At 48.3% G+C, this 17,609-nt stretch overlaps 1 protein-coding gene across 1 annotated transcript in view; it reads left to right on the forward strand.

The window, feature by feature from the left end:
* The window catches only part of LOC122561461 (protocadherin Fat 4-like), a 188,238-nt gene that overhangs the window by 25,470 nt on the left and 145,159 nt on the right, over positions 1-17,609 (forward strand). Inside the window, exon 4 of the mRNA XM_087999295.1 lies at positions 7,929-8,017. Coding sequence (XP_087855421.1) covers positions 7,929-8,017 — 89 coding nt within the window. The remainder of the gene's footprint in view (positions 1-7,928; positions 8,018-17,609) is intronic.

Genomic DNA, 17,609 nt, shown 5'->3' on the forward strand with positions numbered 1-17,609 from the left:
ATTAAACTTGCTTGACCTATACACTGCACAAGGCTATGCTTTCTCTACACAACAGTCGCCACAGTGGATCATCACTTCTGAGTTTCAATGATAAGCTTAGGTCGGTAAGTCACAGATAAATAGGCCCAACCCTAAATCTGGAATAAAGTTGATTTCCCATTCCTTCTGTTTGACTGCAGCAAGTCAAAACTGTAACTGATAAGTTTACCTCACAAAAAGAATTGAATATTAGCTGACAGAAATATAACTTTCTCTTTTTCTTTCAAGTATTCTTTTCTGCCGAGCTCCTCCACCAATACCACCGCACTATTTAACGTGGACAACGTGGGTCAGATTACCACAGCAGCGGCTTTGGATTTTGAAAATGGTGACATGGTATGAAATATATTTTTATTAAAGAATAATGAGAATAACTTCAGCACAGATACTTTATTCCAATCAATGTACAGACCTGTGACAGAGATCTCATTAATTGATGTAATCCTGAGTTTTGTTCTTTGCCTTCAGCTTTTCTACGCTGTGGTATCTATTAATGACACAGGATCTCCAAGCCTCACTTGCACAGGCACAGTAACGATCACAATTACTGATGTAAATGATGAAGTTCCCATCATCAGGTACGTTAAATATTAAATCAGTTCTTGATTGCTTTAATGGTTCTTTGATTCACTAAACAGGAATCTCTCTCATTATTTTAGTCCCTGTCCATCAAGTACCTTAACCCCTTATGAGGAAGTGGCTGCTGGGACAACACTGATCACTTTATCTGCCTCAGATGGTGATAGCAATGACAACCTGACTTTCAGCTTTGCAGTCAATGAGCCTGCCTTTCAAATTACCCAAGGTAGGTGATACAATTGTTGTACTGAGTACAAAGAGTGATAATCCAATTAGCCAGAATATAATTGCAAGTGTTCCACTGAGGAACATTCATGCTTGCACTGGAGAGTCATCGATTGTGTATTTAGACAGCAGCCCAGAAAAGCTCCCACCAAACAGCATAAAGAACTAGAATTAAAGCAACTTAATTTAAGGAGTTATGAGCTTAAAATGAGTTTTTTTCAAATATCTGGGAAGCAAAAGACAAGCTGAAAAGAAATGCATTGGTAGCTGTGAACAAACTTAAGACATTTAAAATTAATTTAACATTGTTTTGCAAAATCAACCTGTATCAGTGAAAGGAGAAAATTTGAATCAATAATGAAAAAATGAAAAACAAAATGCGAACTGATGCAGCAGAAAAGCATATTTCATAATTAATGACACATTGGAATGTGGGTGATATGATGGAGGGATTTGAGAAGATTGAATCAAATTACAGCCTGGCAATTAGTAGTTTTGTTATAGGCTCTGCCAATGAAGAGTGGACTATTTATGTCTTTCTGTAAGTTGGAGATGAAGATTCAAATGTATTTAACATTAGGGAATGTTTGTTTTCAGACATTTTGTCACCATACTCGGTTGCATACTCATGACGCACTAGTGGTGTAGCCCACTTTCTATTTATAATTTTGAGTTTCCTTGGGTCAGTGAAGTCATTTACAGTAGTGACATCATTTCCTGTGGTGATATCATTTCCTGTTCTTTTTCTCAGTGGATAGTAAATGGGATCTATGTCAATGTGTTTGTTGATAGAGTTCCGGTTGGATCACAACCTGAGCGCCAAATCTTCTCAAAACTCGATAAGGGAATTTACTGAAGAAAACAGCAGAAATCTAGCCAAAAGCTTTCTGTGAGTCAGTTCTCATCTCCAGCTAAAATAAAATCTTTACATCTGCCATTATGAATTTTCTTGGTCCCAGACAAGAACTGGGTGAGCCTATTGGTAACTTCATATCAAGACTCAAAATTACATGCAGAAAATGTAAGTTGAAGGACAAAGGTGAAAGGCTAAGAATCCCACATTAGGTGGTCTGTATGAGGTACTGAAAGTGCAAATCTGAAAGGACAAATTAATGATAAACAGAATCAGAAGACATGAAACCACAAGCAGCCAGAGACAAATGTTAATGACCCAATGGTTAGCCTTTAGAGAAACCAAGAGAAAGGTGAACGCATTGGTGCAGTGAAACAGCATCAATAGAATATATACCATACAGAGAGATAGACAGGAGGGTGTGAGGACTGCAGATGCTGGAGATCAGAGTCACAAAGTGTGGTGCCAGAAAAGAACAGTCAGTCAGGCAGCATCCGAGGAGCAGGAGAGTCGACATTTCAAGTGCAAGTTTTTCATCAGGAATGTTGGGGATAGTTCAATCATGGTGAGAGAGAATCCAAATAGACAGCCAAGAATCTGCCTGAAGTCAAAAAGCAGGATCATTTCCCTACTCCAGAAACTAAGTGCTTTCACCAGCACGGGCATGGGCAAAGGTTTTCAGCGAGCCTGTTACTTGGAATGGCTATTGGAAAATAACATGAGACGACAAATTTTCACTGATGATATTTGTGTTCTGGACCATGCCAGATCCAGTCAAAACATGTCAAGAAGGTAGCCTAGACCTGAACTTTGATGGTTGTTTTAAGCAGGTGCAACATTGATATTGCAGGGTGAAGCAGCTGGTCTAACCACTGAGTGTTTCACAAAACAGAATTTATTGACAAGGTTACCAAATGAAACACAAACTAAAGACAACAGAAAAAGAAAGACTTAACCTATCCAAAAACCTAACAGATTATACCCATTTAATGATGATGTTCCAAATACTTGCCATAGTCCCCTTAAAACCACTTGGTACAAAAGGTGAAATCAAACCCAAGGTCTTATAGAAGGGATGTCAGTGAGAGAGGAGGATCAGCCTGGACCTGTTTCTCTGGGTCCAGCAGCTTCACCACTGACTGACTGCCTTCAGATGGATCCAGAAAAAAGCTGAGTTGGGAGAACTGGCCACTCCTCTTTCATTGTACAAGCTTTTCTTAAAAAAAATTGAAAGCCTGAGGCAGTATCTGTTAGCTATAATCAAATTGACCCTAAAGCCCATCCAAGCCCAGAACCTGTGTTTTAACGACCTCCCGAAAAAAAACCAAGGACAACATACCCTTGTTAAAAGAGCAGTGTAATCATGCTTTTAATGGATCAACTTTCTTCATCTACCTTTGGGCCTTAAAGTGATCCAGGATAAAGTGCAGCAGAAAAAGGACACATCATGAAGGGGGTGTAAAGCAGCAGTCTGCACAACAGGCAAGTTAGAGGTATAAGGTGTAGATGGAAGAGACTATGAAAACCAATTACGTGAGATCTTGGAGAAAACATCTACATAGGAATCTGAGATCAAGTCAAGCAGAGACAAATTCATTATGAAAGTGATAAAATGCAAGTTGCTCAGAATAGTATTTGCACTTGACAGAGTCAAGCTGAGTCCTGAAAGAATCATGGCTATTTGAGGGTGGAAGCTTGAAAAAATGCAAAGATACAGAGACATTTCCATGGCTTCTTTATCCAACATGTATCAGAGGCCAAACCGAACATGCAGGAGCTTTGAGAAAAGATGTACAGTATCAATCATCACAGTCATATGACAGGAATTTCAACAAACTCAAAATGGCAATTGACATGAAGACAGGTCTGTCACACTACTGTTATGATGGCAACCTATTTAATGATTTTTATGACTTACGTTTGAAGGATTGTGGAGATATATGGATTTTTTATAAAGAGGTCAATTAAATGTCAGTGGATCTTTGCTCTTAAACAAGTGATTCCTTCAATAACCGTATGGTTTCAAACTATTGTTCATTTTCATAGCTTGACCTTACTTCGGGAAGAACACCTGACTTAGTAATGACTGGATTTAGTGGCTGTTCAGTTTGAATAGTGTTTTGCAGTGCGGAGATTGTTTTTGATTTCAGTTAGGGAAACTTATTGAAAGGAAGAAATGAGCTGATCTGTTTGCAATTCCTGTTTCAGAATCACCTTTGTGGTGAAAGCAGCCCAAAACCTGATTTTCCTCTTAAAGATTTCTTGATACGTTTCATGAGCAAACTGCATCTACCAAGATTCCAGCAACAACTGATTTTGTTGGTAATGTCCATCTACATGAGCCAGGTTGCCAGACTGATTGTTAACTGAACATTGCACACCTTGTCGTTTTTTAGCCTTTGAGCATTGGAATGCAGAAACATCCCGTAAGTAGACTGGAGAAGTGCCAGGAGGGTGCATCAAGGCTTGCACATGTCAGATGCCAATGTCCTTCAACATGGGGTGTGTGCAGTTAATGTCCATGGTGTGTGCCCTGAGATATTGGCGCCTGCTGTCCAACATGGAGGCCTGTCAGAGCAAACAGTGAGCTGAATTTGTCGGGTCCCTATTCTGATTTCCATATCGAGTTTTCTCAACATCAAACGTGTTTCGTGAGTTTGGTAAGATAGAAAGCTGAATATTAATGAGGCAATTTAAGGCCTCAAAAAGGCTTTAACAATGAATGATCACGCTTAATTGGCAAGTCATGGCTGCCTAGCAAGAATCTTCCCATGCCATCTTGTTAATAAATATAGAGATCTTCCCAATGTTGAGACGCACCTTGTCAGACTACTTGTCCGATTCTACCGTAAATCCCTCCATAGCACGTAATTCAGACCCCTACAAGATCCTGCCTATGTTGTCGAAATCAATATGTGCTAGGAGAGAAACATAGGTCAGAAAGAGATAATAGATACTAAACCCATACCACGGAATACTGGGGGTGTTGATTTATTCACTTAATTAAGAATGGTGTCTCATAATCACAAACTACTATTCGCAGTGCCCTTTTTTCCTGAAAATGAAAGACTTGAAAGCAACAATGATAATCTGAACGGTATGAGTCCTTTTGCCAAGCAAGAGTTTCCTGGAAGATTAAAAAATAACAATGGAACCCAGTTTAGGTCCATCAAATTTAAAGAATTCACTAAACCAAAGGGTTCAACTTCATCATCTCATCACCACATCACCCTTGGAGACAAGGGTTTGTAGAATGACACGTCCAGATTGCCAAAGGGGCCCTTGAGAAATGCTGAGGCCAAGGAAGACCCAATCCTTATCTGAGTGTCACTCCAATTCATATCTCTCAAGGCCAACATGAAAACACCTTCAGAGCTGTTGAATGTAAAACAAAGTCAAACTAACAGGCCAATCAAAACACATCTTCCAAGTGACTAGGAGAAACTGAGGCAGCAATTCGCTGAAGACAGGGATGAAGAAGTTAGCACTTCATACTTGCTAAATCACTATTTGAGCTGCTATAACAGCAATGTACACAGTTACAGATTTCAATCATGAAAATATGGAGCTCAGCAAATTTTGTTGCTGAAGCTAAGGACCCAAGGTCATACATTATTGAGACCAAAACCAAGAAGGAAATGAGAAGAAACATTAGAATTCACATTTGACCTACACATGATCTGGAAAACAAGGAAGACAATCAACAAAGCACAGGAAGCACCACTGGGTAAAAACAATGACTGCAGATGCTGGAAACCAGATTCTGGATCAGTGGTGCTGGAAGAGCACAGCAATTCAGGCAGCATCCGAGGACAGGCAAAATCGACGTTTCGGGCAAAAGCCCTTCCTGATGAAGGGCTTTTGCCCGAAACGTCGATTTTGCCTGTCCTCGGATGCTGCCTGAATTGCTGTGCTCTTCCAGCACCACTGATCCAGAATACAGGAAGCACCACTGTCCAGGGTAATAACATTAACAGCAGAAAGCATGTCTCCTGCAGCACGAGGTGCAACACACACACATCACCTGCACAGCTTGCCAATTCCTCACTGAGGACAATGGATACTAAATCTCCAAGGTGGAAGACGATAAAAAATTCCATCAATAATACCTGCAGAGGAAAACATGCTAAAAAGCACTCTCAAAATGTTCTATTTATTTTAAAACATAAGTTAATTGTTGATCTACTTTGTTTTAGAAAAATTAATGACTGGAACAGTCATAGTGAGAGGGAGTATTATGTTTAAAGGAAGAGGGATATTGTACATTGCCAAATAGTCATTTAAGAGTGAGAAGTTAATTAGTCAGGAATCAATTGTCTGTGCATTTGTTTCCAATGGGCAACATTCATGGCTGCACTGGAGAGTCGGCTATTGTGTCACCCAACACCAGCCTTTGTCGTCTTCTGCCAAGCAGAATGGAAATTTACAATTTCACAAAGTGATCTAAGCTTTCCAGTTCAACCTAGGATGTGATTAGTTTAAACACCTGGAATACAAAAGTCAACCAGGACCCACATAACAGTTGGAACTCAATGTTCTAGTCTGTTCTCTAATGTTTGTTTTAATAATTGAGTCTGTGTTTCTAATGTTTTCTTTTACTAATTTTTGGTATTTGTTTGTGTACTATTTATCTTTCTGTCTAGCAAGATGTAATTTCTGTAATTCCAACTCATTATGTGCCCTGGTTTAATTCCTGTGTTTTCATATGTTAATTCAATGATGTATACCAATGGATGTGTGTCATACCGCACTAAGCTTTTCTTAGTTTTTATTTTTTCAGTTTTTCTGCTTTATTTTGCTTTCTGGTACTTTTCTGTATTGCAATATATGTTATTAATGTCTTGTGATTATTTGTTTGCCTCTACTTTGCCATTTGATATGTTGGTTTCTGTTCATTTTTCATTACTTTGTGATGGAGTATAATCCAGATTAATATGTTACATGCTGCACAACACTGACATTAATGGGAGACTGCATAGAAAAAAACATATCTAGGCAATAGTGATGTAAAATGTGGAAGTTCAAGCTACAGAGCTCTGATGTGTTTGTCTTCATGAGAGAGTTTAATATATCCTAATAACAGAGCAATGCATTTCACTTTCATGTTTGAGATGTAAATAGTAAATGGTTAAATGGTTAATTGCGAAGTGTTGGTCGTGCTAATAATATATTACAGTTAATGTTTAAAACAGATGTGAAAACATTGTTGGATAATACTGACTTTACTAATGTCACTCCAAAAATAATGTTTGAGGATATTATGTAAGACATTAGTTGAGCTGTTTCTATAGATTTATCCATTGCTCTTTTTCATCTTGGGTCAGTATATACAAAACTGAAAAAAATGTATTGATAATTTATATTTATTAAACACATTTTTTAATATGTAAAGAATTAACCAATATAATTTTAATAGTTAAAATGGGTACTTTTCTTGAATGACATTTACATAGACTTTATTCCTCCCACACTATCTGTCTATTGCTCTTTACTGCTCATTGATTAGATCTATTAGCTGTTTCAAGCTATTAAATGATAATGTCCAGTGTGAAAATATTATTTGCCTCAGCCACATTTCATTTAAACAGATGACTTTTTTGTCTTTCAGCTGGAAACACTGCAATAATCAGCAATTCCTTCACACTGGACTATGACAATGGGTCTACTGCTACATTCTATACATTATATGTGGTAGTTACAGACCTGGGAGGTAACCAAGCAATATGCAACCTGAATGTTTCATTGATTCCGGTCGACGAAAGTCCGATATGTGATGCTGTATTTACAGGTGAAATATTTCAATTATTAGCCTTGTCCTAAATTGGATAGCGATTGCAAAGAAATAGCTTTTTCTCTCATAGCAAATTATTTTCATTTAATGTCACTCCTCATTCACCAATTATCAATTTAGAGTGCAGGTAGATCTTTCCATTCGTGGTGTGCTAACATCTAAAATTACATTTCTGGTGTAATTTATTTGATACAAATTGTTGAAATATTCTTTTAATGTTATTATTGACACTTCAACTAAAATAGCAGTACACCTGGGTACAATACCTGTACACAGTGGCAGGTAATCAGAAATCAAACATTGAGTGACTGCACTGAGAACATGGTGCTGATTTCTCAGTCCCTCCTACTGAATTAAGACAAGAGAGAAATCAATAAAATGCAATCAGTTATAAAATTAATATAATTAGTACTGACCAATGCTTTCTACTATTTTGTACAGGACCTAGCGTGACTATCTCGGAGACCATTAAATCTGGAGATTTTGTTTACACATTCTCTGCATCAGATCCTGAAAGTGCTGTGTTAAATGTGAGTTTTCTTTTTGAACATACAAAGAAGGACTAACCACCATAGTTCCTCGAGCCTGCTCCATTATTTAATATGTTGATGGCTGTTTGGATTGAAACTTGAAATCTGTATCACACCAACCCTGATACATTTTCACCCCTTGTTTAACAAGGGGCAATCCATCGCTGCCTTAAACATGTCTGCTTCTTTCATCTTTTCAGAAAGAGAGTTTTATTTGTTGTGATTTCATGAAAATCTAAATATTAGATTTAGATCTATATTATAAATATTAATATTATAAATATTAGAACACAGGCTTTGCTTGCATCAAGTATTCCGCTGTGAAAGAAAAGTTTCATGAATATGTTCTACTTTCACATTGCCTGGAGATGTAGGAGCTCCCCCACCAACAGGGACTTTCCATCATTGCTCTCAGTGCTATGCGTTTGCTTCCACAAGAGTAATTTTCCTGATGTGGAATTGTTGTGCAATCTCTTATAATGAAGAAACTAGGCACGCATGTTGTGATGTTGAAGAATCTGACAGCTATTTATTACGTCAAACTACTGTTTACATTTTAACAGTACATTCTGCAGGTATATATGTGTCTGAGCTAATATTAAACTCTTAGGTTATAATAGAGAAGCATGCTTCCAGTAGGGTGTCATGCTTCAAGTGGTGTTAGGTAAGATGGAATATGAGCCGTTTATGTCTTCAGGCACACACAGTGGTGATGTTATACATGTCTCTTACTGACCATGGGATATAACACAATAGAGGTCATCTAGCCTATACTGCCCTCTTTACCCCAGGATCACCTATCATCATCAATTCTCCCTAACCCTGCTTAGAGTGGACCACCTTCAAAATTCTCTCCTGAACTGTCAGTTGCTTCTAGCATGGCCTGTTGAGACACCTCATCACCTGGTGAAACTGCAAAGGCAGTCTGCGCAGGGATACACAGTCTGTGTGGAAGGTCCTGAAGTCACACTGCCCAACAGCTGATACAATGTCAGAATTTAATTTGATATGTTGAGGTAAATCATTTAATCAACCATCCACAAACAACAAGCTTTAAACTGTAAGTTGTCCCTAAACCCAAATCCTTAAAAAGCCAGGCACACAAGTGGAAGGGTAGATTAGTTTTAGGAGCTTTTACATTATAAACCATCTGCTAATATTCTGACATGCCTTTGAAGGTGTGTGGTCATGAGTTAGCTTAGCTGAAGCCTGCTAAGGAGAGCAGATGCTTTGGTGACCTGTGTACACGATGATTACAATGGGCCTGGGGGCCGAAAGGCAGCTCCCTGCTGCTTACAACACATCAGGGAGATGGAGCAGAAGTGGTGATGCGGGCAAGTGCTGGATTATTCCTTCTGTAAGTTGGGACCAGACTCCTCCAAGCTCCTTGGCAATGACAGGGGGCTTTCTGCCAGGTCAGTCAATGCACCCAGGATCTTATTGTACATACTTTATCAGTGCTGCCTGGTATCCTGTCCCTGGTATCAAGAACTCCTGAACAACTTCATCCTCTTGTGAGCTGGCAACTGAATCAATCTTTACCTGTCGCCTGGCTGCAGTTCACCATTTTGACTTGACACGCATTGATCTCAACTCCAGAATGTTGTCTAAGGGAGAAACACAGACTCAGTCTCGGAGCTTGTGACAGAGAATATCACAGATGCTGAATTTTCTCCTTTGTGCTTTCTGCACTGAGCTTGTGGTCATTCTTGGCTAACTGAAAGCAGGCTGGTGTGAGGGGAGAAGAGTGTGGTAAGAAGCAAGGATTCCATTATTAGACCGGGTGAACTTTACTCATCATGCCATTTAGCAAGATGAGAGCATTTTGGGAGTTGTGAAGGGGCATATGACTTGAGCACGTTACCATCTCCAATGTCCTCAGCAATGTCAGACATTAGGCTCCGTTCCTGATGGTCCCATGCTATAGTCAACCAAATCCTGTAGTCGACTGAGGAGATACAGGGCCCTTACTCACCTCATCCCATACATTTCCCTCAGCACTGGATTTGATCTGGTCTTTTCCATTGTTTGCCAGAGTACCATGAAAGAGAAGGCAGGGTGTCAGTAACTACTAAATGCTGTGTTTGGGTGACATGCTGCCAGGTGGAGGCTGTGAGAGTTTGGTATAAAGCTCACAGTATTGCTAAATGTTTAAGGTGAGGTGAAATGTCCGGTTGCTTGTCGCTAAGTCCTAATGCCTGTCAGTGGTTGAGATATAGCGTAAAGAGCAGTAAGAGATGTTAGTGGTACAGTCAAGAGGATGCATCATAAGAAGACACACTCACTGAACTTGACCAGGTTTTTGGGCTTGTTATATTGCTGCTATCCCCTTGTGTCAAGCTTCCTGGATTTGTCTCCCTGCCCACCAGCTTTTGCACACCTGAAAGTGGTCTTTCAGAGCTGTGTTAGGAATCGTTACATCTTGTGTCTTGTTCATCACATTAGTAATGGCTCCAGTGCTGAATGTGACCTTGGAACCCTGTCCATGTACTGGTGTTCCATTTATTATGGATTAAATTCCAGCAGCAAAATTCACTGTGGTTTCACTTTGATAGGGACAGTTACTATTAAGAAAGGAAAACGGGATGCATTGCACGTTGGTAGCACAAAGCGTTTTATCCAGTGCTGTACACAGAGGCAACCGGCAGTGTGAGGGGGCAGGTGGCAGGGTGAAGGGGCAGATGGCAGGGTGAAGGGGCAGATGGCAGAGTGAAGGGGCAGATGGCAGAGTGAAGGGGCAGATGGCAGGGTGAAGGGGCAGATGGCAGAGTGAAGGGGCAGATGGCAGGGTGAAGGGGCAGATGGCAGTGTGAAGGGGCAGGCGGCAGTGTGAATGGGAAGGTGGTAGTGTGAAGGGGCAGGCGGCAGGGTGAAGGGGCAGATGGCAGTGTGAAGGGGCAGATGGCAGGGTGAAGGGGCAGATAGCAGGGTGAAGGGGCAGATGGCAGTGTGAAGGGGCGGGCGGCAGTGTGAATGGGAAGGTGATAGTGTGAGCGGGCAGGTGGCAGTGTGAAGGGGCAGGTGGCAGTGTGAAGGGGCAGGCAGCAAGGTGAAGGGGCAGATGGCAGTGTGAGGGGGCAGGCAGCAGTGTGAAGTGGCAGGTGGCAGTGTGAGGGGCCAGGTGGCAGTGTGAAGGGGGCAGGTGGCACTGTGAGGGGGCAGGTGGCAGTGTGAAGGGGCAGGTAGCAGTGTGAAGGGGCAGGCGGCAGTGTGAGGGGGCAGATGGCTGTGTGAAGGGGCAGATGGCAGAGTGAAGGGGCAGGTGACAGTGTGAATGGGAAGGTGGTAGTGTGAGCGGGCAGGTGGCAGTGTGAAGGGGCTGATGGCAGTGTGAAGGGGACAGGTGGCACTGTGAGGGGGCAGGTGGCAGTGTGAAGGAGAAGGTGGCAGTGTGAAGGGGCAGGCAGCAAGGTGAAGGGGCAGGTAGCAGTGTGAGGGGGCAGGCATCAGTGGGAAGGGGCAGGTGGCAGTGTGAGGTGACAAGTGGCAGTGTCAAAGGGCAGGTGGCTGTGAGAAAGGGCAAGTGGCAGTGTGAAGGGGAAGGTGGCAATGTGAGGGGGCAGGTGGCAGTGTGAAAGGGCAGGTGTCTGTGTGATGGGGCAGATGGCAGGATGAAATGGCAGGTGACAGTGTGAGGGGGCAGGTGGCAGTGTGAAGGGGCAAATGGCAGAGTGAGGGGGCAGGTGGCATTGTGAGGGGGCAGGTGGCATTGTGAGGGGGCAGGTGGCATTGTGAGGGGGCAGGTGGCATTGTGAGGGGGCAGGTGGCAGTGTGAAGGAGCAGGTGACAGAGTGAAGGGGAAGGTGGCAGTGTGAGGGGGCAGGTGGCAGTGTAAGTGGCAGGCAGCAGTGTGAGGGGGCAGGTGGCAATGTGAGGGGGCAGCTGGCAGTGTGACGGGGCAGGTGCCAGTGTGACGGGGCAGGTGGCAGTGTGAAGGGGCAGGTGGCAGTGTGAGGGGGCAGGTGGCAGTGTGAAGGGTGCAGGCAGCAGTGTGAATTGGCAGCTGCTTGTTTGAAGGGGCAGGTGGCAGTGTGAGGGGGGCAGATGGCAGTGTGAGGGGGCAGGTGGCAGTGTGAAGAGGCATGCAGCAGTGTGAAGGGGCAGGTGGCAATGTGAAGGGACAGGCAACAGTGTGAAGGGGCAGGTGGCAGTCTGAGGAGGCAAGTGGCAGTGTGAGGTGGGCAGATGGCAGTGTGAAGGGACAGGCAACAGTGTGATGGGGCAGGTGGCATTGTGAGGAGGCAGGTGGCAGTGTGAAGGGGCAGATGGCAGTGTGAAGGGACAGGCAACAGTGTGAAGGGGCAGGTGGCAGTGTGAAGGGGCAGGTGGCAGTGTGAAGGGGCAGGCAACAGTGTGAAAGGGCAGGTGGCAGTGTGAAGGGGCAGGCAACAGTGTGAAGGGGCAGGTGGCAGTCTGAGGAGGCAAGTGGCAGTGTGAGGTGGGCAGATGGCAGTGTGAAGGGACAGGCAACAGTGTGATGGGGCAGGTGGCATTGTGAGGAGGCAGGTGGCAGTGTGAAGGGGCAGATGGCAGTGTGAAGGGACAGGCAACAGTGTGAAGGGGCAGGTGGCAGTGTGAAGGGGCAGGTGGCAGTGTGAAGGGGCAGGCAACAGTGTGAAAGGGCAGGTGGCAGTGTGAAGGGGCAGGCAACAGTGTGAAGGGGCAGGTGGCAGTCTGAGGAGGCAAGTGGCAGTGTGAGGTGGGCAGATGGCAGTGTGAAGGGACAGGCAACAGTGTGATGGGGCAGGTGGCATTGTGAGGAGGCAGGTGGCAGTGTGAAGGGGCAGATGGCAGTGTGAAGGGACAGGCAACAGTGTGAAGGGGCAGGTGGCAGTGTGAAGGGGCAGGTGGCAGTGTGAAGGGGCAGGCAACAGTGTGAAAGGGCAGGTGGCAGTGTGAAGGGGCAGGCAACAGTGTGAAGGGGCAGGCAACAGTGTGAAGGGGCAGGCAACAGTGTGAAGGGGCAGGTGGCAGTGTGAAGGGGCAGGCAACAGTGTGAAGGGGCAGGTGGCAGTGTGAAGGGGCAGGCAACAGTGTGAAGGGGCAGGTGGCAGTGTGAGGAGGCAGGTGGCAGTGTGAAGGGGCAGGTGGCAGTGTGAGGGGGGCAGATGGCTGTGAGAAATGGCTGGTGGTTGTTTGACGGGCAGGTGGCAGTGTGAAGGGGCTGGTGGCTTTTTGAAGGGGCAGGTGGCAGTGTGAGGGGGGCAGGCAGCAATGTGAGGGAGGCAGGTGGTTGTTTGAAGGGGCAGGTAGCAGTTTGAGGGGGATAGACGGCAGTGTGAAGTGGCAGGTTACTGTGTGAAGGGGCAGGTGGCAATGCGAAGGGGCAGGTGGCAGTGTGAGAGGTCAGGCAGCAGTGTGAAGGGGCAGGCAGCAGTGTGAAGGGACAGGTGGCATTCTGAGGGGGCCAGTGGCAGTGTGAAGGGGCAGGTGGCAGTGTGAGGGGCAGGTATAATGCGAATGGGCAGATGGCAGTGTGAGAGATCAGGCAGCAGTGTGAAGGGTCAGGCAGCAGTGTGATGGGGCAGGTGGCAGTGTGAAGGGGCAGGTGGCAGTGTGAAGGGGCAGATGGCAGTGTGAAGGGGCAGGTGGCAGTGTGAAGGGGCAGGTGGCAGTGTGAGGCTGCAGATGGCAAGTGTGAGGGGGCAGACAGCAGTGTGAAGGGGCAGATGGCAAGTGTGAGGGAGCAGACAGCAGTGTGAAGGGGCAGATGGCAGTGTGAAGTGGCAGGTGGCAATGTGAAGGGGCAGGTGGCAGTATGAGGGTGCAGACAGCAGTGTGAAGGGGCAGATGGCATTCTGAGGGGGCAGGTGGCAGTGTGAAAGGGCAGATGGCAGTGTGAAGGGGCAAGTGTCAGTGTGAAGGGGCACGTCGCAGTGAGAAGGGGCAGGTGGCAGTGTGAGGGGGAAGGTGGCAGTGCAAAGGGGCAGATGGCACTGTGAAGGGGCAGGCAGCAGTGTGAGGGGGCAGGTGGCAGTGTGAAGGGGGCAGGCAGCAGTGTGAGGGGGCAGGTGGTAGTGTGAAGGGGGCAGGCAGCAGTGTGAATTGGCAGGTGGTTGTTTGAAGGGTCAGGTGGCAGTGTGAGGGGGGCAGATGGCGGTGTGAAGTGGCTGGTGGTTGTTTGAAGGGGCAGGTGACAGTGTGAAGGGGCTGGTGGTTGTCTGAAGGGGCAGGTGGCAGTGTGAGGGTGGGATGGTGGCAGTGTGAAGTAGCAGGTGGCAGTGTGATGGGGCTGGCAGCAGTGTGAGGGGGGCAGGTGGCAGTGTGAAGTGGCAGGTGGCAGTGTGACGAGGTAGGTGGCAGTGTGAGGTGGCAGGTGGCAGTGAGGGGGCAGGTGGCAGTGCGAAGGGGCAGGCAGCAGTGTGAAAGGGCAGGCAGCAGTGTGAATTGGCAGCTGGTTGTTTGAAGGGGCAGGTAGCAGTGAGAAGGGGCAGGTGGCAGTGTGAATTGGCAGCTAGTTGTTTGAAGGGGCAGGTGGCAGTGTGAAGAGGCTGGTGGTTGTTTGAAGGGGCAGGTGGCAGTGTGAAGGGGCAGGCAGCAGTGTGAGGGGGGCAGGTGTTGGTTTGAAGGGGCAGGTGGCAGTTTGAGGGTGGAAGGTGACCGTGTGAAGGGGCAGGTGGCAGTGTGAGGGGGCAGGCAGCAGTGTGAGCGGGGCAGTTGGCTGTGTGAAGGGGCAGGTGGCAGTTTGAAGTTGCAGGTAGCACTGTGAGGCGGCAGGTGGCAGAGTGAAGGGACAGGTAGCAGTGTGACGGGGCAGGGGGCAGTGTGAGGGGGCAGGTGGCACTGTGGCGGAGCAGGCGGCAGTGTAATGGGGTAAGTGGCAGTATGAAGGGGCAGGTGGCAGTCTGAAGGGGCAGGTGGCAGTGTGACGGGGTAGGTGGCAATGTGAGGGGGCAGGTGGCAGTGTGAAGGGGCAGGCAGCATTGTGAAGGGGCAGGTGGCAGTGTGAAAGGCCAGGTGGCAGTGTGAAGGGGCAGGTGGCAGTGTGAGGTGGCAAGTGGCAGTGTGAAGGGGCAGGTGGCAGTGTGAAGGGGCTGGCAGCAGTGTGCGGGGGCAGGCGGCAGTGTGTAGGGGCAGGCAGCAATGTGAGGGGGGCAGTTGGCAGTCTGAGGGGGTAGGTGGCAGTTTTAGGGGGGACAGATGGCTGTGTGAAGTGGCAGGTGGCATTGTGAGGGGGCAGGCAGCAGTGTGAGGGGGGCAGGCGGCAGTGTGAAGGGGCATGTGGCAGTGTGAGGGGGCAGGTGGCAGTGCGAAGGGGCAGGCAGCAGTGTGAAAGGGCAGGCAGCAGTGTGAATTGGCAGCTGGTTGTTTGAAGGGGCAGGTGGCAGTGAGAAGGGGCAGGCAGCAGTGTGAGGGGGCAGGTAGCAGTGTGAAGGGGCAGGCAGCAGTGTGAATTGGCAGCTAGTTGTTTGAAGGGGCAGGTGGCAGTGTGAAGGGGCTGGTGGTTGTTTGAAGGGGCAGGTGGCAGTGAGAAGGGGCAGGCAGCAGTGTGAGGGGGCAGGTAGCAGTGTGAAGGGGCAGGCAGCAGTGTGAATTGGCAGCTAGTTGTTTGAAGGGGCAGGTGGCAGTGTGAAGGGGCTGGTGGTTGTTTGAAGGGGCAGGTGGCAGTGTGAAGGGGCAGGCAGCAGTGTGAGGGGGCAGGTGTTGGTTTGAAGGGGCAGGTGGCAGTTTGAGGGTGGCAGGTGACCGTGTGAAGTGGCAGGTGGCAGTGTGAGGCGGCAGGTGGCTGAGTGAAGGAGCAGGCAGCAGTGTGAAGGGGCAGGCAGCAGTGTGAAGGGGCAGATGGCAGTGTGGGGGGGCAGGTGGCAGTGTGAAGGGGCTGGTGGTTGTTTGAAGGGGCAGGTGGCACTGTGAAGGGGGCAGGCAGCAGTGTGAGGGGGGCAGGCAGCATTGTGAAGGGGCAGTTGGCAGTCTGAGGGGGTAGGTGGCAGTTATAGGAGGTACAGATGGCTGTGTGAAGTGGCAGGTGGCAGTGTGAAGGGGGCAGGCAGCAGTGTGAGGGGGGCAGGTGGCTGTGTGAAGTGGCAGGTGGCAGTGTGAAGGGGCAGGTGGCAGTGTGAAGGGGTAGGTGGCAGTGTGACGGGGCAGGTGGCAGTGTGAAGGGGCTGGTGGTTGTTTGAAGGGGCAGGTGGCAGTGTGAAGGGGGCAGGCAGCAGTGTGAGGGGGGCAGGTGGTTGTTTGAAGGGGCAGGTGGCAGTTTGAGGGTGGCAGGTGGCTGTGTGAAGTGGCAGGTGGCAGTGTGAAGGGACAGGTGGCAGTGTGAGCGGGGCAGATGGCAGTGTGAAGGGGCGGATGGCAGTGTGAAGGGGGCAGGCAGCAGTGTGAGGGGGGGCAGGTGGTTGTTTGAAGGGGCAGTTGGCAGTCTGAGGGTTGCAAGGTGGCTGTGTGAAGTGGCAGGTGGCAGTGTGAAGGGGCAGGTAGCAATGTGAGGGGGCAGATGCCAGTGTGACGGGGCAGGTGGCGGTGCGAAGGGGCAGATGGCAGTGTGAAGGGGCAGGTGGCAGTGTGAAGGGGCAGGTGGCAGTGTGAAGGGGCAGGCAGCAGTTTGAGGGGGGCAGGTGGTTGTTTGAAGGGGCAGGTGGCAGTGTGAGGGTGGACAGGTGGTGGTGTGAAGTGGCAGGTGGCAGTGTGAAGGGGCAGGTGGCAGTGCGACGGGGCAGGTGGCAGTGTGAAGGGACTGGTGGTTGTTTGAAGGGGCCGGTGGCAGTGTGAAGGGGGCAGGCAGCAGTGTGAGGGGGGCAGGTGGTTGCTTGAAGGGGCAGGTGGCAGTTTGAGGGTGGCAGGTGGCTGTGTGAAGTGGCAGGTGGCAGTGTGAAGGGACAGGTGGCAGTGTGAAGGGGCAGATGGCAGTGTGAAGGGGCGGATAGCAGTGTGAAGGGGCAGGCAGCAGTGTGAGGGGGCAGGTGGTTGTTTGAAGGGGCAGTTGGCAGTGTGAAGGTTGCAGGTGGCTGTGTGAAGTGGCAGGTGGCAGTGTGAAGAGGCAGGTGGCAATGTGAGGGGGCAGATGCCAGTGTGACGGGGCAGGCGGCGGTGCGAAGGGGCAGATGGCAGTGTGAAGGGGCAGGTGGCAGTGTGAAGGGGCAGGTGGCAGTGTGAAGGGGCAGGCAGCAGTGTGAGGGGGGTAGGTGGTTGTTTGAAGGGGCAGGTGGCAGTGTGAGGGTGGGCAGGTGGTGGTGTGAAGTGGCAGGTGGCAGTGTGACAGGGTAGGTGGCAGTGTGAAGGGGCAGATGGCAGTGTGAAGGGGCAGGCAGCAGTGTGAGGGGGGCAGGTGGTTGTTTGAAGGGGCAGGTGGCAGTGTGAGGGTTGCAGGTGGCTGTGTGAAGTGGCAGGTGGCAGTATGAAGGGGCAGGTGGCAGTGTGAAGGGGTAGGTGGCAGTGTGACGGGGCAGGTGGCAGTGTGAAGGTGCTGGTGGCAGTGTGAAGGGGCTGGTGGCTGTGTGAAGTGGCAGGCAACAGTCTGAAGGGGCAGATGGCAGTGTGAAGGGGCAGATGGCAGTGTGAAGGGGCAGGCGGCGGTGTGAAGGGGCAGATGGCAGTGTGAGGGGGCAGGTGGTATTGTGAAGGGGCATGTGGCAGTGTGAAGGGGCAGGCA

This window comes from Chiloscyllium plagiosum, unplaced genomic scaffold (assembly GCF_037043375.1).
Source record: "Chiloscyllium plagiosum isolate Xiang-an unplaced genomic scaffold, Cpla_swu_hap1 HiC_scaffold_23, whole genome shotgun sequence".
Classification (NCBI taxonomy): domain Eukaryota; kingdom Metazoa; phylum Chordata; class Chondrichthyes; order Orectolobiformes; family Hemiscylliidae; genus Chiloscyllium; species Chiloscyllium plagiosum.